The sequence below is a fragment of the Microtus oregoni genome, unplaced genomic scaffold, assembly GCF_018167655.1.
Source record: "Microtus oregoni isolate MIOR12 unplaced genomic scaffold, Mior012 000007F_ref0000211, whole genome shotgun sequence".
NCBI classification, from domain to species: Eukaryota; Metazoa; Chordata; class Mammalia; order Rodentia; family Cricetidae; genus Microtus; species Microtus oregoni.
Genome location: NW_024543066.1, coordinates 25081353 through 25108210, shown reverse-complemented (window position 1 = coordinate 25108210; position 26858 = coordinate 25081353). Strand labels below are relative to the sequence as shown.

The 26858-nt window shown below is 40.1% G+C and overlaps 1 protein-coding gene across 2 annotated transcripts in view; it reads right to left on the bottom strand.

The window, feature by feature from the left end:
* Prim2 (DNA primase subunit 2) overlaps positions 1-26858 on the bottom strand; it is a 182201-nt gene that overhangs the window by 51495 nt on the left and 103848 nt on the right. For both annotated transcript variants that reach the window (XM_041656070.1, XM_041656071.1), the window contains exons 8-9: positions 24996-25063; positions 6614-6686 (exon numbers count right to left, since the gene is read on the bottom strand). In XM_041656070.1, the coding sequence (XP_041512004.1) occupies positions 6614-6686; positions 24996-25063 (141 nt within the window). The remainder of the gene's footprint in view (positions 1-6613; positions 6687-24995; positions 25064-26858) is intronic.

Below are 26858 nucleotides of genomic sequence, written 5' to 3'. Positions count from 1 at the left end.
TAATGGTGAAGACATACTAGGTCCCCTATTATATCTGCTGTGGTTGTAAATTTGATTTAGTTGGGATAAAGAACGGTATGGCATGTTTGAGGACTGGCTTCTTGCTAGTTCCTCACACTTGGTTCGAGGTTCTCCTGTGACAACGTTGGGAACATCAATGACAAGCACAGTCTAGACCTTGAATACAGACCTTGCAGTTTGTTTAGCCATCTGCTCACGGGATAGCATTATGTCCTTTCCACCTTTTTATCACAAACAAAACTGCTCTGAATATTCTTAGAGGGTTTATGTGGACATAATATTCCATTTTCCTAAGAAAAAGATCTGAAAATATAACTTCAAAGTAGCAAATTGATTCATAACAAACTAGACATAAAGGAGAATATGAAATTAAGATAAATAATTTCAAAGAGAAAAATAAATGTTTAACCAATAGTTTAAAAATGTAGGTTTTAACATTTTAATGTCAAAAACAAAGTATCTTTGCTTGTTTTTAAATTCATTTTTTTTCTCCAGTCACAGTCTCAACCTCGTTTCCTCTAACTCCCTCAAATGCATCCTTCCACCTAGGATGTGAGTTTCACCAGGGCATGCCTGCCAGCTCACCATAGAAGGAGGACCAGGCTTTGCTTTGTTTGACTTTGCTGCTCCCTCTAGTGGCCATCTAGTGTCTCTCCGTAAAGAGCAACTAAATTCTATCCTCAGCAGTTAGCACCACACAGACCTGTATCTTTTTCTGTGGGGGATGAACAGAAAGCCTTTTGGTTCATTTTCACATAACTACTCTGGTTCTTTCTTAATTAAAAAAAAAATAGTGCATGTTCAGTGTCCTTAGTGTAAGCCCACACCATCCCCAATGCCTGATTCTATTCAGTATTTTAGAAAACAAGGTGACAAAGCACAGTTCCTTCAGCTACGCAAAGGAACAATACATTGACTATTATACCTGTTACACAGACCAAACCTGATAATAACTTAACTAATGAGGATGGCAACAAAGACATAAACCAAAAGCTGGAGAAGCCAGGAGGGCTGATTTGTCACTGTTCACATTTCCACTCTGCTGACACCATGTGGAGGACCCGCCCCACTCGTGTGATCTAGTTACAGCAGGCAGTCCTTCAGTTCAACCTCTCCTTCCTTTATTACAATTCCCCAGTCTCTCTGTTCTCAACCACCTAGAATTTACTGAACATTTGAACATGTATTATGTGTGCGGCCCTCACAATTACCAGTAGAGAAAGAGGTCACAGATCCCCTCCTGGAGAAGTTTCCACTCTGGTGCAGACAATGGGCATGGACATCAGAAGGTGAAAATGGTGTCAAAGTTCTGGGAACACAGCAGCAGTGGGATCGAGTGTGACTGGGAGAGAGAATGCTGAGAACAGAAGACTCTCTGAGGAAACCACACTTCAACTAAGACGGATTTCAAGCTTGATTCTACTTACGTGAGGATCCAAGAATACCATTCATGTAATGAAAATAAAAAACTCCAAGAAGGAATGAATATGGTATACTAGAGCACAGTGAGAGAGCCAAGGAATGAAGAGCGAGTACTAGAACGTCGCGAGTGAGCCACGGTAAAGCAGAAGGCAGGCCGTAAGCACCGGCATGCTGATGATTTCATAGGAACTCAGCCTACTACACTCTACAGGGACTATAAGCAGCAGGAACGGAATCAGGAAGAACACTTAAGAGAACTTAATGGCTGTCCGCAGACTGAAAATGAAGACAGTCGTGCACAGGGTTGGCCACAGTAAGACAACAGTGGAGACTGAGCTTACAGGAACTGTAAGGACAGGATAGGGATGCTGCAGAAAACAGCAACAACAGATGCAGTGCTGTGCAAATGAAACAGCAAAGAATAAGGGGCGAGGTCAGCATCTGGGGGCGAATCCATCCTATGTCATGATCCCAGGGCTTTAAGAAAGCTAGAGCCCTAACAGGGAAGGCTCAGAAGAGGTTGTGTACTCTGAGAAAGCCACTAGGTCCATACAGTCCCCACTTCAAGAGGGACACGGGGACAAGAGTGCCACTGACAGATACAGATTTGAGTATAGAACAACCTAGAAGGTGCAGTCCATGACCAGCAAATACTGATGGCATGGTGGTATAGGGATAAAGCAACAGAGTCAGTGAGCTTCCAAATGAAGTTAAGTCTTGGGCACAGCCCTGCCGAGTGATTTTACAGGACGATGCTCATTTGCTATGCTGTCTCTTTCACCCAGGGAAGGTCCAGGAAGGAACAGACATTCTGTTATACTCCATTCTGCTTCACAGCCAGTGGCTGGTGCACAACCGATGGGCTCAATTTACATCCACTGCATAAATCAGTAAGTACAGGTCTTGGTGTTCCCACAGTTCACACTTGCTGGTGAATGGGCAAACACCTGGGTAGAGGCAGGAATGGAAATAACTATTATTAACTTCAACTATTCATGCAATATAAAGTGAACTCATGGAGAAATGGAAAAGCAGCCTGGTGGTGGTGGTACATGCCTTTAATTCCAGCACTTGGGAGGCAGAGTCAGGCGGATCTCTGTGAGTTCAGGCCAGCCTGGTCTACAGTGTGAGTTCCAGGACAGGCTCCAAAGCTGCAGAGAAACCCTGGGTCAGGGGAGAAGTGGAAAAGCAATAAGAGGCCATTAAGGTGAAATAGTTATTTAGAGGGAATTAAAAGATGAGAGACCTTAAGAGCAAATTTGGAATCAACTCTGCAGCGCAGACAGTTCCAGGCATATTAACTGTTAAGTACTAGATTATAATTCACCATGAGATAATCTGGACATTCTGATTGGTTTCTGGTAACTTTAATGTAATTCTTGTATTCTAGCACTAAAATCCTGTTATATTTTTAATTTTTGCAAGTAAAATGGTAGTTATAAATAAAGATTATTTATAGCAGGCTTATTTGTTCTTTGTGGGATCAAGTGCACATACTACAGCATTAAAGAGAAATTCTGGAGACTGAAGTACAACAAAGCACCCTAATGAGGAACTGCAAAGTAAAACAAGGCAGATGTGAACATGTGTTAATGCGGATGGACACCTCTGTTAGCGCGAATGAACGGTTCTGGGTAACTGCACCCACACTTATATACTCAAGTTTTAACCCAGTACCCAGAGTTTGATTACATCTGGAAAGTAATCCCTAAAAGAGGCAATTAAGTTTCATGATGTCATTATATTATAAAAGGTGACTACTGTACATAAAAGAGAAAGAACAAAGCTATATAGGACAACAGTGGGGAAACCATCTCATGAGACAGGAAAGCAGTGGTCTATACAGCAAGGAGAAAGGCCCGAGAAAACCTTGAACTTAGGCTTCAAGCCTCTGGTATTTAAGTCACCAGTCTATAACATTTTGCTATAATGGTTCTAGCTAACTAATACGCATCATTTTTCCTTTTCGAAATGTGAGTATTTAAATGTAAACACATAAATGGCACTTAATGACTGTTATTTGAAGGAATTCCATTTTCCAATAATCAAATTGTTTTTTAAAAATTGTAAACAATATCCCTTTAAATTTTGTTTTCTTACAATTAAAAAAATCACCTTTATGATAAAAATATTGGAGAGATTAAGGATACAAGGGTCATACCTAAATATAATAAAAGCTACATACAGCAAGCCGACAGCTAACATCAAATTAAACGGAGAGAAACTCAAAGCCATCCCACTAAACTCAGGAACACGACAAGGCTGTCCACTCTCGCCATACCTCTTCAATATAGTGCTTGAAGTTCTAGCAATAGCAATAAGACAACATAATGGGATCAAGGGGATCCGAATTGGAAAAGAAGAAGTTAAACTTTCATTATTTGCAGATGATATTATAGTGTACATAAGCGACCCCCAAAACTCCACCAAAGAACTTTTACAGCTGATAAACACCTTTAGTAATGTGGCAGGATACAAGATCAACTCCAAAAAAATCAGTCGCCCTCTTATACACAAAGGATATGGAAGCAGAGAGGGAAATCAGAGAAGCTTCAGGTTTCACAATAGCCACAAACAGCATAAAATATCTTGGGGTAAATCTAACCAAGGAAGTGAAAGATCTATTTAACAAGAACTTTAAGACATTGAAGAAAGAAATTGAAGAGGATACCAGAAAATGGAAGGACCTCCCTTGCTCTTGGATTGGGAGGATCAACATAGTAAAAATGGCAATTCTACCAAAGGCAATTTATAGATTCAATGCAATCCCCATCAAGATCCCATCAAAATTCTTCACAGATCTGGAGAGGACAATAATCAACTTTATATGGAAAAACAAAAAACCCAGGATAGCCAAAACAATCCTATACAATAAAGGATCTTCTGGAGGCATTACCATCCCTGACTTCAAACTCTATTACAGAGCTACAGTAATGAAAACAGTGTGGTACTGGCATAAAAACAGAGAAGGCGACCAATGGAATCGTATAGAAGACCCGAATTTTAACCCACAAACCTATGTTCAACTCATTTTCGATAAAGGAGCTAAAAGTATACAATAGAAGAAAGAAAGCATCTTCAACAAATGGTGCTGGCACAACTGGATGTCAACCTGTAGAAGAATGAAAATTGACCCATATCTATCACTATGCACAAAACTTAAGTCCAAATGGACTAAAGACCTCAATATCAGCCCGAACACACTGAACCTGATAGAAGAGAAAGTGGGAAGTACCCTACAACAGATGGGCACAGGAGATTGCTTCCTATGTAAAACCCCAGCAGCACAGACATTAAGGGCAACATTGAATAAATGGGACCTACTAAAACTGAGAAGCTTCTGTAAAGCAAAGGACACTGTCACTAAGACAAAAAGGCAACCTACTGACTGGAAGAAGATCTTCACCAACCCCGCAACAGACAAAGGTCTGATCTCCAAAATATATAGAGAACTCAAGAAACTAGACTTTAAAATGCTAATTAACCCAATTAAAAAATGGGGCACTGATCTGAACAGAGAATTCTCAGCAGAGGAAGTTCAAATGGCCAAAAGACACTTAAGGTCATGCTCAACCTCCTTAGCAATCAGGGAAATGCAAATCAAAACAACTTTGAGATATCATCTTACACCTGTCAGAATGGCTAAAATCAAAAACACCAAGGATATTCTTTGCTGGAGAGGCTGTGGAGGAAGGGGTACCCTCATCCATTGCTGGTGGGAATGCAATCTTGTGCAACCACTGTGGAAATCAGTGTTTCGGTTTCTCAGGAAATTCGGGATCAACCTACCCCTGGACCGAGCAATACCACTCTTGGGAATATACCCAAGAGATGCCCTATCATATGACAAAAGCATTTGTTCAGCTATGTTCATAGCAGTATTATTTGTAATAGCCAGAACCTGGAAACAACCTAGATGCCCTTCAATGGAAGAATGGATGAAGAAAGTATGGAATATATGCACAGTAGAGTACTATGCTGTGGTAAAAAACAATGACTTCTCGAATTTTGCATGCAAATGGATGGAAACAGAAAACACTATCCTGAGTGAGGTATCCCAGACCCAAAAAGATGAACATGGGATGTACTCACTCATAATTGGTTTCTAGCCATAAATAAGGGTCACAGAGACTACAATTGGTGAACCTAAAGAAGCTAAATAAGAAGGTGAACCCAAGGAAAAACATATAGTTATCCTCTTGGCTATGGGAAGTAGACAAAATTGCCAGGGAGAAAATTGGGATCTTGGGGGTGGGGTGGGATGGGGGTAAGGAGAGATGGGAAGAGAAAAGGGAGAAGGGCAGGGGGGGAACTTGGGGAAACAGGAGGATTGGGATAAAGGAAGGTTGGATAGGAGAGCACGGAAGCCCAATTCTTAGTTAAGGAAGCCACCTTAGGGTTGGCAAGCCCTAGAGTGGCTCCCAGGAGCCCATGGTGATGTCCCCAGTTAGTCCCTTGGGCAGCTGAGGATAGGGAACCTGAAATGACCCTATCCTATAGCAATACTGACGAATATCTTGCATATAACCTTCATCTGGGGATGGATGGAGATAGAGACAGAGACCCACACTGGAGCACTGGACTGAGCTCCCAAGGTCCCAATGAGGAGCAGAAGGAGGGAGAACATGAGCAAGGAAGTCAGGACCACGAAGGGTGCACCCACCCACTGAGACAATGGGGCTGATCTATTGGGAGCTCACCAAGGCCAGCTGGACTGTGACTGAAAAAGCATGGGATAAAACCGGACCCTCTGAACATGGCGAACAATGAGGGCTGATGAGAAGCCAAGGACAATGGCACGGGGTTTTGACCCTACTTCATGTTCTGGCTTTGTGGGAGTCTAGCCAGTTTGGATGTTCACCTTCCTAGACATGGACGGAGGGGGGCGGACCTTGGACTTCCCACAGGGCAGGGAACCCTGACTGCTCTATGGACTGGAGAGGGAGGGGGAGAGGAGTTTGGGGGAGGGGGAGAACGGTGGGAGGAGGTGGAGGGAAATGGGAGGCTGGGAGGAGGCGGATACTTTTTTTTCCTTTTCTCAATAAAAAATAAATAAATAAATAAAAATTTAAAATAAAAAAAATCACATATATAAGATATGAGACTTTCCATCTTTCCAGCAGGGGTCTCTAGTTGAAACCAGACTGCTTTAATAGGGGCTGGTGCTTACCGAATCAATCTGATCTAAGGAAATCTTCCCAGTGTTCTTCTGGGTGCTGTAATCTTGGCCAGTGTACGAATGACTGGAAAACAAAGCAGAACAAAATACTAAAATGGGATCTGTAAAATACTTTTATCTCTTCAAAGAGAATTTTTATTCTAAGATCAAAGTTATAATAAGAAAACACTTTACACACGAACCTCAGCAGAAAACCAAGTACTTCAAATGTATTTAATAAGTCACATTCAATGAATTACTAACAAGAAATACACAATATAGTGCCAGCCTGGATTTCCTGATTCCTACCTCAGGGCACTGCTTTCACTTCTCACAAGCACAATCCATATAGTAAACACTTACATCTCTTTTACTCACGCCTTATTAAAACACTGAACAGAACAAAGAGGAAAGGAAAGCTGCGATCAGAAATCACCCTTGACAACAAATCTCTAGGCATTTCATCTGCCTACTGGCATGCCGTGTCCTTCTCTGTCCAATGGGGATGATGGGACCCTACCTTCAGTGCTGACACGATCCAAATCGAAATCATTTTGTTAAAGGCCTGATAAACAGTAGTAGTTGGCATTCAATAAAACATTTAACAGTGCTTAGCGTGCAAGGAATCCCCATGTACATTCTCTAATTAAATCCTCACATCCATTCGGGGAGAACACCTAATTTACACTAACAAATGAGGAAACAAGAAATGTGTTAGGATCAAGTCTGCCATGTAGTCAAATGCAAACTTGTCTCTTCATTCCGTTTCTTCAGGATGCTATTATCCTCTTCCTACAACAAATGCCTCTGTGGTGTCATTTACAGATCTGGAAACACGAGTTGATACACGCTATCTAAAGCCATTCATCTTTTGTAACTTTTCAAATCCTTGACAAAAGCTACCATCCATATCCAAAGATCCCATTGCATCCAGTTTGCTAGATCGCACAGGAAAATGTATACAGTCAAGCCATGATTATACAGCTACAACTAAAGAAAATCCTGGAGAGAAGAGTCAAGCTAATCATAAAGAACTCCAGATTCTCTATTTCACATCTACTAGGTACAGACTTTTCCTGCAGAACCACACACATGCTCTTTAAGATGTTGCTGTTTCCACAGTTGTCTAATTTTACTGATTAAACAACAGATATGAATTATGAAACAAGCCTGCAGGAGTGTGTTGGAATGTTGCAACTGCCCCATGAGAAAGACCATCAAGCCTAAGCCTTCCTCTTCTGTGAAGTAATGTGTCATTTGCTCTGGCATATTCCACCAAGGATATTAACATGATGCACACAGAGATCATGCTACGTGAACCCCACAGCTGTTATCTTAATGATTTACACTGTTTTGGCAGGTTTATGTGTATAAAGTGTATGTGCATGTAGGTACACATGTGTGAGGGTGTTCATGGGTATGTGTGTACAGATTGTGAAGGCCAGAGGTAATGTCATGTGTCTTTATCTATCGTTCTCCACTTTATTTGCTAAAGCAGGGTCTCTCACTAAAATGGGGATTCCAGAATAGATCCAGCTAGCCAGCTTACCCTAGGGAGTCCTTGTCTCCACTTCCCAAGTGCTAGGATTGCAGATGGTCACAGTGCCTAGCAGGTCACGTTTTTTGTTTGTTTGTTTGCTTGCTTGTTTTTTAATATGGATGCTTAGGATATAAACTCCAGTCCTCAGGCTTGTACAGCATGCATTTTATCAACTTAACCATCTCCCCAGCTCCTGTTTTACAGTGTTACATGGGCACAAAAGACCATTATTTCTGTAAAATCACAGGAATAGAAAAACTACTTTCCCATTTTACAGCAGAACAAAGAAGCACCACAGGGGAATGGAAATAGCACAAGGCTACAAGTCTGAAGACCTTTCTTCTTCCGAGCTTTAAATCACTAGTTATACAACTGGTAAAGTCAATTACCCTGTTCTGTCATCAGTCTCACTTGTAAAATGGAATTATGGATGCCAGACTTGACTAGAAATGCTGTAGAAAGTAAATGATATGGCTTATTCAAAGTGCTAATTAAAGTAAGTAACGTGTATTCCAGTACAACAGAGCAGCTGCATCCTTTACCAGTAAACAGAGAGAAGGCAGTCAGTACGGCAGTCAGTATGAGTCTAGAGGAGCCATCACCCAGCTCTTTACTAGGCCATACCTTTGACCCCTGTAAACCTCAGTATCCAAATGCACTAATGAAAATGGTGATTCCAATCATCTAAAAGAGCTGTTCTAATCAACAACTAACAAATACACAAGTAGAGGTGTGGTGATACACAGACATAATTATAGATGGCTATTGATAAAACACAGTCAAACAATTACTTCACCATAGGAACTTGTCTTGGTCAGATGAATGTAGCACCATGAGTTAAAAAGAATACAAAAAGAAGAAACACAGGCAGGGCGCAGCAATCTAGTGGGCTGAGGGGACTTGGAATCTGAACTACACAGCAAAGATGAAGCCAGTGAGAAGAAGTGGGGGGAATATATATTTGCCAAAAATGGAAATCATTTGCATAAGATGCATGATTCTAAATATTATAATACACCAACTAATTTCCATGGAAAGGAGAATTACAACATAAAAACTACACAGAGGGTAAGCACAGCATACACATCAAGCACAAAACACAGAAAGGAGGTCACTAGCCACATACGACTACACATGGACTCCACTGGAGGGAATGACAACAAGGGATATTAGAAATGCGATTTCTCCTCTCATCTGTGATAAAAGGGGATTCTTCTGTCTTGACTAATAAATAAGCAAAATACTGGGTAAGCTGGTTATGACAGACAGAGTTGACATGGAAAGGGTAAGTTACTGCATCCAGACAAATGATGGGAAGGCCTTGGAAGCCATGTTCTGTAGGCAATGAAAGACCTTGAGAATATCCAAGGTTCAAACTGACATCATCAGGTTCACAGTTGAGAGCAGAGTGAAGAAATGAGCAGAGAAGAGAGGAACTGGACAGTAGAAACTATTGGGAAGAATATTGCCTAAAGGCAAGACTACATCTAGGCCAGCGAAGGTGAAAGCTTGGCTTATCTCAGTAGATGGACTTAGGTTTTTCTGGGGAGGAAAGAAATAGATACAACTTAAGGGAGAAGGCAGAAAAGTCAAGTATCACAGGGAATTTATGGCTGAGTTACTTATGTCCAAGATACAAATTCACCTTCAAAGGAGAAAACTTAATGAAATAAAACAACTTCAAGTATAAACTATGAAAGAATTATTTAAATGTAAGTTAGAAATCTTGAAAAACTCTGCTCTGGCTTGAATGTAAAATGTCACCCACAGCTCAGGCCAGTGAGAAGGTTCAGCGAGTAACGGCAAATGTCTTCAAGCCCAATGGCCTGAATTCAACCTCTGGGACCCAGATGATGAAATAAAGGCTGTCTTCTGCTCTCCACACACACAAACACTAAGCAAATAAATGGAAAGATATTGATGCCCAATCTCCAGCTGTGGTGACTGAAATTTGTACACTACACTACTAAGCATGGACCTGAAAGGTTATACCCACCTCCCCACCTCACCTCCCACCTCCCAATTTCACCTCCCTACCTCACCTCTGCACCTCCCCACCTCTCTTCCTCCCCACCTTTCTGTCCTACTGAGGGTGTCTGCATCCTGGTCCACGGGGATGCTAAGACGCTCTCCCACATGCTCTTGAATCTTGAGCTCTACCTTCTCGTCCCCAACACACTGAAACCAGGGCCGAAATCAAGGTTCCCTGTGAAGTTGTGTTGGGTATTTATGGTCCCAAGAGAGAAAAGTAACTAACTTCATTGCTTAGGTGACTGGAGTATTTCCAGGACTGACTTTCCTGTTTTCTTATTGTGAAGCACTGACAGCAACGCAAAGATCAAGACACAAACAAAACACAAGCAAGCAATGCTGCCACAAAGAATAAAAATCCTTACAGTTCTTACTAGGTCATGAGACAGCAACTTTGGCTTTTACATGGAGTGCCAAAGCCAAAGCTCCTGACGGGGACTGTTGCAGGTAACCCAGAAGTGCGAGCCACATCTCTATTATATCCAGAGAGCTCTCGACTTCATTATCGTAATGCTTCTAAATGAAAGCAGACACCACACTGGGTAACTCTCTGTGTTTTCTTATTTTATGAATTTTAAAAATGCATCCGTTTTATAAATATGTCATGCTGATGTTAGATAAAAAGAAATAGTAACAGCAATTTTGCCTTTTTTTAATTTTTGAGAGTATAAGATAATTACATCATTTCCCTCTTCCCTTGCCCCCCTCCAAATCCTCTTATATCTACCTCCTAGCTTTCTTTCAAATTCATGCTTTTTTCTTTCATTGTTGAAGAACAGAAAATTTGTTAGGAATAATTTAAATAGGAGGCACACATGCTAGCACAACAGAAAATATCCATTCTGAGGATGCTTCGTGGTCACCACTACTCAGTTTTAAACAAGGCAAAATCACTGAGCATAAAAGCTGTTTAATTCCTAACCTTTTATATCACAGTGTCATTTCTTCCAAACACAGATTTTTAAAAACTATTTTAATGGTTCACTAAATTCATATTGTATCCATAATCATTATCTTGCCAAATACAAAAAGCAAGGTTTCATTAACTAGTCAGAGAATCTTGAAAGTGGCTCTTTTTATGTCTTAGCTGAATCACCAATTTGCCATAAATATAAAATGAAGAAGACAAACTATACACCAGTTGGTTCATTCATAAACACAAGTAGTAAAGGTTACGAATTCCAATAGTTTACTTGTGCTTTCTATACCTAAGTTACCTTCTACTTGTTGGAGCAGCCTGTACAAAAACTCTTGAAGTACAACAGCTGTCTGGGGTCACAGAAAGTAGCAAACACAGGAAGGATGTGAGTCCATGGCCACTCGGTTGTACTAGAGTATGTTCTGAAGATACTGGGCTGTAAAACGGCAGTGTCCTTTTGCTTAGATGGAACAGTGCTGTTTGTGTGCCAGCAAAATAAACCTGGTCACTGCCTTAACAAAACTGACCAGTGCATAAGATGCAGGAGGAACTCATCTTTAAAAAATGTTTTTAAGCCAGGTGGTGGCACAGGCCTTTAATCCCAGCACTTGGGAGGCAAGGGCAGGCAGATCTGTGAGTTCGAGGTCAGCCTGATCTACAATATGAATTCCAGGACAGTCAGGGCTCTGAAACCCTGTTTCAAAAATAACTAATTAATTAAGAATGCTATTAGACACTTGGAATCAAATAGGTTTCTCCCTACAACTCAGTTTTGTCCTTATATAACAAATCCTAATTACTAAATTACAAGACAAAACAAGAAACACTGCTCAGGCCAAGAACTGTTGCCACAGGCATTCCTGGTAGCACCTCAGTTAACCTAAGGAGAGATAATTCCTCATAGATATTCGCACAAGGTAATCTAATCTAGACACTCCCTCCCAGGCAGGCCCAGAGACTTGTCTCCATCAAATTGACAATCAAGATTAACTATCACAATCCCAAACCCATATTTATATAACCAAGTTTATAGGGTACTACCTTTCACCCTGTTAAATCAATGCAATATTGGGGAATATGGGTGTGATAAGTAACTGAGACAAAAAGACAGATAACTCATTCACAATGAAGTAGTTTTTCCAAAAATCTCATACAAATATCTGATTTACAGAAAATACAAATATCTAAATAAATAAGTCATTGAGTATCTAAAGTGATAAATCTGGAAAACACATCTGTACACATGCACCTATGACTCCCAAGTAAGAGGCGGACCTTCTGAACTTGGCAGAAGCACAGAAATATAAGTGCTATTGGTTGCACATGCATAACAACTGAACACTTAGACCCTTGGTGGGGGCTTTTGTCAAACTGTGGGAACCAAGAGCTGGAATAAACAAACAGAAATCAGAGAAAAGTGGACCTATGGGTCTCCCAACAAGATCAGCTGGTTAAGAGGAGGGGGGAAATCTCCCCATGCTGTGGCAATGATGGCAAGCACAAGATGAACATCACCCCTCATCACTACAAACAGGCAGTAAAAGTCAGCTTCTCAAGGACGATTGTGCCTCCATTCATCTTCTCCTTTTAAGGAGTGAAAACACAGGTTTGTAACAGTGAGGTCGTGGCTGCAAGTCTTCTTCCTGTGTGTGACAATCAACCCGGTTTGCCCAGAACAGTCCTGGAGGCCCAGACAAGGAAGTAAGCAGGGCTCTCAGAATCTTGAAGTCGTGGGTTTTATCTCTCTCTGTGAGAGACAGGGACTAAAATGGAATCCTGGTAGTGCCATCAAAGGTTGCCATGAAGATCAGGAAATTTCTAGACTTCATCACTGTGCCTTTCAACTAACTGGAGCCATCATCTTCGCCTAAACAAGCTTGGTTGTTTTCTTGTTGTTAAAAGTCCTGGCTGGCCGGGGTCTCACAAGGTAGACCACACTGTCATTGAACTCAGAGATCCCCTTTCTTCTGCCTTCATTAAGGTGTAGCTCACCATTCCACTACTGTTTTGTTTTTCAATTCTTAGCTTTACTTATCTCTTCCAACAAATACTAGAAGATGATTTTTTATCTATTTTTTTAATTATACCATTGTAAGAAATATTTAACCTTGAGGTAGAAGCATTTAGGTGTCCTTTGATGTATGATATCTGGAAGCTTTTTTTTTTTTTAGAAACGATCATTATAAACAATATTTACTTTTTGGGACATTTCCAAAGGTAAAATTCAGCTTCAAATGCAGGAGATTTAAATGGAATTCGACTTCATACAATCAGTTTTACTCACTTCATGCATTTAAAAAAAAAAAAGAAAGAAAAAGAACTTCCACATAAGCTAGGAACTGCCAGACTAATGACTGTCGAGCACTTAAATTTGTCTTTTTCTCAGTTAAGATGTTTAACAATAAGAATAATGTATTCATTGATTTCAAATCTTGCAATGATATGATGTAAAATATTTCACCAATAATTTGTCATGTCAATTACACATTAAAATCATATTTTAGGTATGAAGGTGTCATTAAAATTATCTTCATGTGCGCAATATAAAGGTATACATGTGATTCCCGTTGTGTTTTTACTAATGGCACGCTGCAAGTGCACAATGACAAGAGACAGCCAAATGATCCTTTGGAAGGCTGGCTAGGTAGGCATAGCTACAGAACAGTCACTAGCCTGCCCTCACTTCTACTTGCCAAACTAAAATGCCTGAGTCATGGGCACAACATAAGCTATCTAAAGAGTCTTTCAGTCTACTGCAAAAGAGCTTGTTTTTAAATAATCTACTTGGGAACTAGGTATTAGACACAGTAGGCATAGTTTGCCCTTAAGCAATCTTGAATTGGGATTACTGTGGAGGTAAAATAAACTAAGGTTCATTTTGGAGAAAAACCAAGCTTCCAGATAGTACTTCTTGGGATCTGGGATAGTCTGGTCCACCTCAACACGCAACTGCCGCTGTCCACCCTTCTTTCATTTGTAAGAAACCATGAGATGCCAGTGTGATTCGGAGCTACAGTAAAAGGGTTTCTCTCCCATCATCTAGGAATGTCTTTCCTCAACAGAGAGATTCTGAAGTCCTTAAGACAATAATATAGAAAATACATTGCCTGTCTCAGTCAAGCATTTCCCAGTCCAGAGAACCTAAACAGGTTACCACTACTTACCCCTCTCCGTGTGGCAGGCTTGAGTTAATAATATTTTTTATACCACATAAAACATGAAAGCAGCAAAGAAAGCAAAAGTAATCAAAACTGATTTGGTGAACCAGACAATTATATTTATTTGGGGCATTAAAAAGTAAATTAAAGCATCTTTCAAAATAAGCTGCAATCTCTTGGATTATTCTATAAAAGTATCCAAGTCCCAGCCTAACCTTTTCAAATGAAGCCACAAGCATCATGGCACAGGTGGAAAACAGTTTCAGAGAGAGGAGACAAGAGTCTCTGCACGGTGCAATCACAGTTTTACCCACTTTAGACAGTAAAAGAAAAAAACAAAAAACACTCTGATCACTTAAGCTAGGCTATTCGGACGTTTAGAAAGCAGAATCCCCCTGCAATGTAGATTTATTGGGTGTACAGAAAATCAGGGAAGCCGAAGGTAAGGACATATCATTTCGTGCTGTGAAGGGCATCATGAGAAAACTCACTCAGCAGCTGTCACCACTGAAACTGAAATGAGATTCTTCCTAAGGCTAAATCCCCAGTAAATGGTATCTAACTTGTGTCAGTCCAGGTGATTTTCCTGGCAGTGATTCCAAATGAGAACACAATCAATAAAACTCTGTCAAAATTGAATATAAATTATTTTCCACTGGCATGAATTTTACTCAATTTCATTTTTAAAAAGGCTCCACAGAAAACTATCATCAGACAATATGCAATATAATCTGCATTTGTGGATAGCAGGAGTAGCAATTATAAAACTGGAACGCAGACTGCAGGTAAGTGCTACCCCGGTACAGCTGCTCTCTGTCTCCACGTGGCCCACACCACCAGTAAGTTTCTTATATCCTCTCCGCTCTTGGTGCATATTCTGGAGGTGTGTAATGAATGACGCTCTGAGACAGACTATTTGGTTCAGGATACCCAAGACTAAGAAAGGGTGCCTGCGGAGGCAATAATGAAAACTAAGAGATGGGAAGAATGAAGTACTGAGTGTATTGTCAGGAGAATGGCCACATCAATGACCCCACTGCCTCAGACCCATAGGAGTGATCAAACCTTCCACATATGGCCAGGGGACCAGCAAAGTCGTCCCCTGCTTGGAGTACAGGTGTTGACCAAAGACTGACCCTTAGTTAAAACCAGTGTGCAAAAACCATCAGCTGCAGCTTCCTCCTCCAGGATGACTCAGCCTAGAACTGCTCCCTACAGAGCCCCTACTGAGATCAGCCAACCCCCGCCCCTCCTGTGTGCTGTGCAGAATAAAAAGCATAGTGTTTCCACTACCACTGCTGGTCCCCACCCAATCCTAGCTCTTCTGTACCTGTGTCTGTCATTTGTTCATTCCCCATCACCCCAGTTAGGTCAATCCCTAAACCAGACTGGTCTCAACAACAGTTAACACATAAAATTAACACATAAAAAAACCCTTTCCATTCCCTTACAAATAGCTCCCAGAGGACAGAATGTTTATGAAACTGTTACCCTGTCCATGGCATTAGTCTAGGACTATCCCATCACATTTGTTCACATATATTAAGGATACAATTGGGGAAGTTGTGTAGCTTTGTTTGTTCAATATTAGCAGTGGTAGGGTGGTCAGGCAAAAGGTGTGGTGACAGCTAATGAGATTGTTACTAAAAAAAATCACAGTTCAAAGAATCACACAACACACTTTCCTTTAAACAGCCATAAAGTATGATCCTGTCTAAGGGTTCTGTTTCAGGTATCACACTCCTAGCAGTGTTGTTACTTAAATACAAGTCCCTGAGATTCACAAGTCCCAGAGCACACGTCTTCTATGGTCACATGGGACTAGAAAGCCCTGTGTCCATGGAACAGTCTTAAGTCACAGAAACGACGACAGAACTCTGCTAAGGTAAAGTGCTGAACATCCCCTTGGAAATGATGAGAAGCTCTGTGACTTTGGGTCCCAATTATCATCTCAGGGGTAGGGCAGGCACTTGGCTAGCATGAGTGAGGCTCTGGGGTAGACACTCAGAATAGCATCAACAGACTACCATCTCATTAAGACTCAATATTTAGCAACTTTAAAAAAAGAAGAATGAGGGCTGGAGAGATGGCTCAGAGGTTAAGAGCACTGGCTGCTCTTCCAGAGGTCATGAGTTCAATTCCCAGCAACCACATGGTGGCTCACAACCATCTATAATGAGATCTGGTGCCCTCCTCTGGCATGTGGGCATACATGGAGGCAGAATGTTGTATGCATAATAAATAAATAAATAAATCTTTAAAAAAAAAGAATGAATAAATGGCAAAAGTTATTTTTTTAAAAAAAAAAGCTTAAAATTTTTCTATCACTCATTCATTCACTCATCCACTAGATTCGCATGGTCACTGGGGTCTGATGGCAGCCACTGTTTTAAGTAATGAGGAAACAAAAGTAAACGAGATGAGCAAATTCTTTACTCTCATAGAGACTGCATTCTAGACAAATACCACATAAACAACTAAAAATGACTGTTCTTCTAGTTGCTGTGGCTGTCTTGGGTTACTGTTCTATGTAGAACATGAAGAGACACCATGACCAAGGCAACGCACAACAGAAAGCATTTAATTGGTGGCTCGTTTAGAGTTTTAGAGGTTTAGTCCATTGTTATCATGGCGGGAAGCAGACGGGCACAGCTTTGGAGCAGTAGCTGAGAGCTGTACATCCTGAAACATAGGCAGCAGGTGGGAGGGGGATAAGAGAGTGGAAGGAGGCAGAAGGGGGGTTTTTGAAACCTAAAAACCCACCCCCAAAAACACACCTCCTCCAACAAGAACACATCTACTCCAACAGGCTACACCTCCTAATCCTTCCCAGACAATGCACAACTGGAGACTACACAAGCAAATACATATGGGAGCCATTCTCATCTAAACCTCCACAGTTGCCACGAAGAACTTTGCAGTCAGGGGTGGAGTCACACACCTGTCATCTTTCTTAGCATTTGGCTGAAGCAGGAGGGTGCTAGTCATGTAGGAAGCACATTTCTCCTCTGTGCATGTTCTGCTATAGCCCTTCACAGGTGACCATCTCAGGTGTGCAAAGAGCCAAAACCCACACCAAGTAAAGGTCCACCCTACTATACGGCTATCATGACCGTGAGTTACCCAAATGTCTTACCACAACCCTTTAAGGGTAGCTTTTACAAGCTCCCCATGTTAGTCTTCTTTCCACTGTGACAATACTTCAGAAAAATCACCTTCCAGCAGAAGCTACTTAGACCGGGTTATGTTTTCAGAAGTGTGAGTTGACTCTGTTGCTTTAGGCCCAAGGTGAATCAGAATGTCATGGAGACAGAACTATGTGAGAGGAAAGGCTATTTTCTTTGTGGTGGCCAAGAAGCACACCATGCACACAAACACACAACACCAAGAGGGATACAGAATGAGGGCTAGGCCTAACATACAGCCTCTTGGGGCATCCTTGTAGTGACCTACTTCCTCTAACTAGGCCCTATCTCCTGAGTTTCCAACTCCCAACAATAAATTCAATTACTAACCCAGCAATGGCTTTTGTAGTTGACAATGTTATAAGCCTTGAGATCCATTGCCTCTGAACACCACTATATGAGGGCCAAGCCTTCAGTACTAGAGTCCTTCAGAGACACTGATAGCGAGCCATACCTAACTTCGCTTTATACTAACTAACTAACTAGTTTTAACTAACTCTCCACCCTGCTACTTTATTTTATTTTATTGTTCTTTTTTTTTGTTAAAGCTTTTTTTTTATTTATTAAAGATTTCTGCCTCCTCCCCTCCACCGTCTCCCATTTCCCTCCCCCTCCCCCAATCAAGTCCCCCTCCCTCATCAGCCCAAAGAGCAGTCCAGGTTCCCTGCCTTGGGGGAAGTCCAAGGACCTCCCACCTCCTTCCAGGTCTAGTAAGGTGAGCATCCAAACTGCCTAGGCTCCTTCAAAGCCAGTACATGCAGTAGGATCAACCACTCTTGGGAATATACCCAAGAGATGCCCTATCATACAACAAAAGTATATGCTCAACTATGTTCATAGCAGCATTGTTTGTAATAGCCAGAACCTGGAAACAACCTAGATGCCCTTCAACGGAAGAATGGATGAAGAAAGTATGGAATATATACATATTAGAGTACTACTCAGCAGTAAAAAAACAATGACTTCTTGAATTTTGCATGCAAATGGACGGAAATAGAAAACGCCCTGCTATTTTAAAATGCAGTTCCTCTGGTATAGTAGTCAAGTGCTGGGTAGCTGTGTCTGACTACTGGCTGCTGGAAGGAACAGCACAGGTTCAGAGCATCTCACAAACGTCAACTGATTAACACATAACTCATCTGCAGCTGCTCACGAGTGTGTCACAGCAGGCACTGCAGTGCGCTCCCAGGCCTTTTCAGAAAGCCATTCTCTCCACCCTCACCACTGTGCACTTTGTGAGAGCTTTGGACTGACCCGGCAGAAGAGAAGTGATTTTATTACTTCTAGAGGCCAGTTGATGTTAGAAAAAAAACTAGAACAAGAGATTTAGGAATGTTTCTTCTCTACTGTACCTTTCTCGTGGTCACACAGAAACTAAAGATTCAAGAGAAGGAGAGCAGCTAAGTGAAAGATAAAGCTGCCCTCCATTGAACAATATGTAGACATGAAAATCAATTTCTACTTTGTAAATTTTCCACTATGTGAAAGACCTGTTTTAAAGTATGGCTTTATAATAACATACAAATACTCATATGGTTACAACAAAGTCAGCAATGGCTGTGCTGGGGAGCAAGAATTTATCTCTGTCTTTTCTTTTTCAAATGTGATATAACTACATATTTTACTGAGCACACTAATTGGCATTAAATTATTTTAATATTAATTCTTAAAATTCTCTCTGTGTGTGCACATGAGTACAAGTGCCTACAGAAGCCAGGAGAAGATGTCAGATGCCCTGAAGCTGGAGCTACATACAGAAGATGTGAACCACCTGACGTGAGTCCTGAATGCAAAATGCTGGTCTTCTTGCAGAGCAGTGCATGCAGCTAACTGTGAGCCATCTCTCCAATCCTAAGTGATCCACATGCACTCACGGCTTTGCCTGAGTCCTTCTACTTTCCCTTCTCTCTAGATTAGGCATATGTGCACATGTATGTGCTCATAAATTTTGCTTCTTTTCTCCCTAGAAAATATATTGTAGCTACAGGGCCATATCTAGTAACTCTTTTGTACATAATCAGAGTAATACAATGGGTAACTTCTAACAAAAGGTCAACTTTTCGCAAATATTCTTATGAACACATGATCATTGATATAAATATGGAAAAATGTAACTCTAAGGTTATAAATTGAAGGCATATAATTTATTAATTTCTTACACAGACCCCAAATAACTTTAAATATAATAATCCCATTAACTTATTACACAGACCTTTGCAATAATCAGTGAGCTAAAAGCTTGTGTTGATGTATGAATAAAAGGAAATAAATAGCTCAAGGCACTGCCAAAGACTGGAACAGGCAGAGCTAGCAAACAGCCGACGCTTGTGTGATTCGCTTCAGCAAGGTTTGCATCGCACACTCTGGCTGGTGTAAGCCCTAATCTACTAAACCATTTCTGAGCATTTACTTTCATTTTTACCACAATTGACACGCGAATACCAACACAATGTTCAGACTTGAAAATGAGAGCTTATTCACCTGCTCACTATGACTACTAGAAAAAGCTTTCTTAAGAGGCTGCCTGTCTGACAGAAGGTTAGTGACAGTGCACTCTTCAGAGTAAACAGAAACATGTCCATATTAAGCAATGCACTGCACTAGGAACAGGAATCAAACAAGCAGCTAATAATAATATGACATGATAATACAGTGTAAGGAAGATGATTTCATTACTTTAAATGATGTTAACAGATCAGTATAACTATTTGATGCATTCTGGATGCATTAAAAGTTAAGCCTAGAGCTGGAGAAATTGCTCAGCAGTTAAGAGCATTGGCTGCTCTTCCAGAGATCCTGAGTTCAATTCCCAGTAACCACTTGGTAGCTCACAGCCCTCAGTAATGGGGTCTGATGCCCTCTTCACATCCATGCAGGTGGACATGCAGATAGAGCACCATATGCATAAAATAAAAACACCACAGGGCAGTGGTGGCACACACATTTAATCCCAGCACTCAGGAGGCAGAGGCAGGTGGTTCTCTGTTGAGTTCAAGGGCCAGCCTGGTCTACAAGAACTAGTTCCAGGATGGGTTCCAAAGCTACAAAGAAACCCTATCTTAGAAAACAACAAAAAGTTACTCCTAGTTGGGGGTGTGTGTGCACACATGCCTTTAATTCCATCATCTAGGAGGCAGAGGCAGGCAGATCTCAGTGAGTTTGAGGCCAGGCTGGTCTACAGAGAGAGTTCCAGGACAGCCAGGACTGTTACAAAGAGAAACCCTGTCTCAAAAAAAATAAATAAATAAAGTCAATTCTTTGCACATAACATACATATACATATATATATATATATGAATTGGCCTAGCAAAGTGTTACATGAATTCTGAGTGACTAAATGCCGTAAAATAATTTAGCAATTCCCCTGTACTGCTCCTTCAACTTTTACAGGTAATTGAATTATCTCCCAAGTGAAATTTATTGACAAATTTAATTCAAATGCTATTCATATTTCATCTTTGATTATTAGAGACATCAAAGTTAGAACAAATAATGACTTCAATAACACCTTCTAAAGTCTATCTCCTCTAGGTCACACTTAAATTATAAAGTTCACGTAAATCAATGATAATTTATTTTTTCCTAACAAGATTACCATTAGAATGTCTCAGATCAAGTGATCATCCTTCTCATGCTTTTTTTAAACTGAGTCTAATGCATCCTAGATCTGCCTGCAGCTTACTATAGTGGAGAGTGATCTTGAGGTTCTGCTCACCCTGACTCTATCTCCCAAGGGCATGTGCTACCATACACACCCTGTTGATGTCCTGCTGAAGAGACCATCCTCCAGGGTTTCATGCTCAAGAGCAACTGAGCTATCTAAACCCTCAGCCCAATTCTTTGCCACTTTGACCTTTAAAAAGAAAGATAAGAGAAGATCATGGTGCTTGAAGCCAAAAAACAATCCAATGAACTTGAAAGGCATACATTTTGTAGGATTACTTTGTAGAACAGGAAGTGCCAAGCTATGCACACCAGCTGCCACCCTACCTACAGATGTCTCTGACACAGTAATAAAATGAGAAGCCATTTGGTTTAATAACAATAAAAAAGCAACATCCAGTCCTGGTTGCCTAGCAACCAGTCATGAATGAACTCCACGGAGAATAAAAGCCTTAAACGAATATACAGTCTGTGCAAGTTTCAAGGACTCAAAGAGATGTCAGTAGTTAATCTAAATTCTAGGTGACAATTACCATATTGAGGTGGAAAGATGAAGAATCCATCATGATTGCATGAATCAAGTATTCACTAGCACCAAGAGTCAACCTCTTTGACTTATATTTTGAACCAGCAAAATTATCAGGGGAAATTAATTTATACAAAATAAAAATTTCATTCAGAAGAAAAAAGAAAGCATAAATGGCGTAACTTGAACATCACTCTGCAAAGCACATAGTACTTCCTAAGTGTCAGATATTATCCTGGTTACTGGGCAATGGGCAGACAAGAATAGCATCAAATTCTGCAATGAAGGTAGCCTAGGAGAAAGGAACTACCTATGGGAAGGTGATGTGGGATATTCCCCTCTGTATACTGTGAATATGTTTTATTATCATTGGTTAATAAAGAAGCTACTTTAGCAAGGCAGAATAGAGCTAGGCAGGAAAACTAAACTGAATGTAGGGAGAAAAAAGGTGGAGTCAGGTAGACACCGAAAACTTACCAGTAGGCCACAGCCTTGTGGTGATACATAGATTAATAGAAATGGGTTAATTTAAGATACTAAGATCTAGCTAAATTTACAACTAAGCCATTGGCCAAACAGTGCTGTAATTAATATAGTTTCTATGCGATTATTCTGGTCTGGGCAACTGAGAAATGAAAGCAAAGTCTCCATTTACAGGAAGGCATCTGGGCCAGACTAAGAAGAGAACTACATGACCAGAAAACATGACACATGAACTGCCCATTCACCAGGTTACAGTTCTTACTAGCAGGACATCCAAGGCAGTACCAAGCCCGGGCTTCAAACAGAAGGAAACAGGGTGGAGCCTGAGGGAGGGGGACAGGCGTGTAGACAGAAGAGCTAAAGCCAAGAACATAGTCACCTCTGGCAGTGATGTGAACTCTATCAGAGAGGGGAAGCGTGAATAAGGGCAGAGCATAACCTAGTGAAGTAAGAGATACTTTGAAGATAAAATCAAAAGATTTACAAGGGTCAGAAAAAGGAGACTGAACAGTATACTCAAACTTGAGCTCTAGGTTTCTTGAATATAACTCTAGGATATGAAACAAATGTGTACAAGATGTGTGTTTCTCACCTCTGGAAACACTAGTTTTAATCACACTCCCATTCCTACCCCCCAAAAGCAATTACATGAAAAAAACGAAAGCTACTGAACCAGAGGGAGAAAAGGAAAGGTAAGAGGAAGCAAATAACAAAAATCAAAACAAAAACAAAAACAAAAAACAAAACAAAAAATAAAACTTCTGACTAAAAAAGGAGAAAGCTTAAGCGAGAGACGGCTCAGGTAAGAACACTGGTTACTTTTGCACAGGACCAGGGTTCAGCTCCCACACTGACACAGAAACTCACAACCTTGGGTAACTCCAGTTCCAGGGGATTTGACACCCTCTCTGACCTCTGCATGCACTGCAGGAATATGTATATATACAAATACATATAGAAATGCAAAATACTCATAAATTTGCATATAAATGAAACTACAATAAATAAATCTTTTAAAAACTTAAAAATTAGAAACCCTAAAGAGAAACAATACTTTCATTGACTACACAATATAAATATAAGTAGACTAAATAAAAATTTAGAGAGAACTGCTTGTATCAAATATAACAGCGTTACAGGCTCTTATACTTTTAAGTACCCGAGATCAAATAAAGTCAGGAGATGCTATCAATAATTTAGCAAAAAATACAGATTGTTAATCTCAGCATAAAACAGAAATGGATAATAAAATGTCTAAAAGCCATTCTTCATGAGAACTGAGATGTCATCGTTATGACTAAGTTATCCTGCAACAGTTCATGGCTGTTTGCCTCTTTCAAGGCTGAGTGGCCCGGGTAGTCATGTACAGTATAAGAACGTAAGCAGAACAACATTTTGAAAAGAAATACATACATCTGAAATCTTTAAAGTGGTCCATACATTTTGGCAATGTAATTCTGCTTCTGAAAGACTATTCTAATAAAATAGCCTAAAATACAGATAAGGGCAAGGGTTTGCACATGGTGAAGTAACTAAGCTGACGCAATCTTTTGTGTCCGCCTGGACATTTCCCAGCACTCTACCCCCTCAACAGCCACATCCACCTTGGCAATGTTTTTTGGAATATTCGTGACCTTGGCCATATTTCAGACATATTAACCAAAAAACCTGATGTTTGTACAAGCTTAAATATAAAAACAAAATAACTAAGATGAAGCATAAATCAAAAATAATTGTCATGAAGTGCCTGAAAAATACGGCTGAGCTTTGCAAGAATAAAGATGCTACTAGGCCACTCCAAACCCCTCACTGATATGACCCTGCCTTGAGCACTGATGTATTATGGGTTTTGTCTTTTAAAACACTGCACCCTGAGCTTGGGCACCAAGAGACATTTTGGAGACATGACCCCACTGTAGTGATGTTTCATTTGTATTTTAATAAACAAAGCTTGTCTGAAGATCAGAATGCAAAACAGCCACACCACTCAGTCATACAGGCCAGGCAATGATGTCACACACCTTTAGTCCCACAGAGGCCAGGCAGTGGTGATGCACACCTTTAACCCCATCACTAGAGAGGAACATAAGGTTGGATGAGACAGGAACTCCCTCTCTTTCAGTCTGAAGATTTCATAGAGGTAAGAGCTCTCTAGTAGCTTGGCTGCTTTGCTTTGCTGATCTTCAAGTTGAACCCCAATATCTGTCTCTTGGTTTTTAATATTCATGCTATGACCCATTCTTAGTCTGGTCATTAGTAGGACTCATACTTTTAGTTGGCTTAACCTGCATGGTTGCCATTATCTATCTCCCATGGATCACTTCAATTACATTACTGCAGGCAAAAGAACTAGAAATGGCCTAAGTATCTTCAATATAATGATAAATATATATAACACAACTGTAATAGAAGATTTTAATATAATCACTAAGAATGATTTTTTAGAATAATTTCAATAAAGTGGCAAGTCTTAAATGCCTGTGATAAGGGGGAAAAAGCAAATTCAATAAAATCACTGTTTCAATACTGGGTTTTTTTAAAGCATAAAAGGAAGAAATATTATTTGTAAATAGTAATGACACATTTTTCCTTTACTTATAATACTGAAGCTATGCTATTTTTATATTTAGAAACAAGCCTCATCCATTAGATTACAAGTAAAAGTATACCTTTATGCTTAAGTAAAATGCACATAAATTTTATATTTTTCCATTAAATTGGTCACCTCTACTCAGCCTGATTTAAATGTAACAAATAATTTATACATTTTTGTTGAATGAAATGAACTTGCTCAGTATTCTAGAGTCAAGGATAGCAAGTATTCATATTGATTAACAGAATTCAAGCAAGTAAAAATTATAATTGATTTAACATCAAAAAGTCTATTACCTGAGGTGCTTGAGCAGAGGCTGGAGTCGCTCATCTGACTGCACAGCAGGCAGGGACCTGGCTGTTAGCTGAAACAGAGAAAAAAGTCAGTAAAGCGGTAAGAGACACACTGTAAGCAACCGGAGTGCTGGGTGAAAACCAGGCAGGCAGTGCACAAACATAAGGGGCACTTCTGTTCTTAAATCAAGGAATTACTAACTCATCAGGATTACATAACTACATATTCCCAGCACTTGGAAGGCTGGGACAGGCAGATGGAGAACTCAAGGCAGCCCGTACTACCCAGAGAAAGCCTGTCTTAGAAAACAAAGCTAACTACAGCATCTTGAGGTCACAGAATAAGTTCCTGGGCTTTGAACTGGAAAAAGGGGAAGCAAGCAAAGAGCCCAGTCCATCTGAGCCCTGGTCCTCTGAGTTTGTCCAAAAGCCTCTACTCACAAGCACATTATCTCTGCAAATAAAACTGGAAAAAGCTCTAAATGTTAACATGTATCATCCCTAACTTTACAGTATGATTCTAAGATAATGATGACAGTAAGGAGAGGGACTTGCACTTTTGGCCAAGCAATCATGAAAGTGAAATAACTGGAATACAGATTCTCTCTGTCTCTCTCTCTCTCTCTCTCTCTCTCTCTCCCCCCCCCCCATAATAACAACCACAATGATGTAAAAAACCAAGAACATCTAATAAGACTCAAAACCAACTAAAAGTATCTAATACTAAAATATGATTGCAAATTAATCTAGGAGATCAAAACTGAAAGCCAAGCTCTACTAAAAAGAAATCATTTGAGAATTCACAGAAGGGACCCTTTGGAAAAATCAAGGGTGAAAAGACATCCTTGGGTATTACATAGGTAGCTCTACTGTTTTCATATAAAGTTCCTGAAGACAGAAAACAATTTATTAAAGCAACTCTTTATACTATGTAAATTAAAAACAGAGCTATAATTTAAAATATTAAAAAATTCTAATGTAAGTTTTAGAGTGGGCTGTAACTCAGTGGCAGAAAAGGTCCAAAACAAAAAGACCAAAACACTGTGTAATATCACTTAATTAATGTCTAGTAATGAATAGCAAATATTCTGAATTTCACATAAGTCAACAATCAACACTTATTAATAAAACACAATACCGTGACACAATATTATGGTGCAATTTTAGCACAAAAAGATTTTTAGTGCCCATAAAAATGTTGTCTAGTATGTCATCACCAGAAAAGTTATCCAACTCTATAATATAAGCAAACCTTCACCACATCCTATCATGGAACCCTTAATGTCAAATCCCTCTACAAAATATCACTTTCGTTGTTAAAGAGATGTCACATCAGATCCAAAGGTATTCTCTAAAAGTATTTAATTAACCTATCTAGATATTTGAAAAGCCAATTTTCTAAGAACAGAGCAGACAGGCTGAACTTTTGCAAGCACCTGTCAATCTCCATGGCCTGCTTCCTAATTAAAGCATCTTTTCTAAACGAAAACAGACACCTCTCAGCCATACCACATTGCCTAGACAGCCGTTCCCTCCAAATGGGGGGCTTCCTTAAACTGTCCTTCATCCCTATTCCACTCTCCCCTTCCTTTTCCCTAAACTAGGAATGCATTCCATCACGACTGTATCTGTACCCCTCCTTTTTGCTTATTTATTTATCCCACACTAAAAGACTGAAGTTTTCAAATTATGAGTTGATTTCTTCTCTAACTAAAATCTGCTAATTCTCTTAGGTTTTCAGGTTAAAGTTATTACCAACGATCTCATGTCCAAAATTTTACAAAATTTTTATTTGGGGCCACATTAGTGAAACACTGAACTGAAAGCGAGAGGCTGAGTCCAGTTTCAGCCCGATATACAAGACAT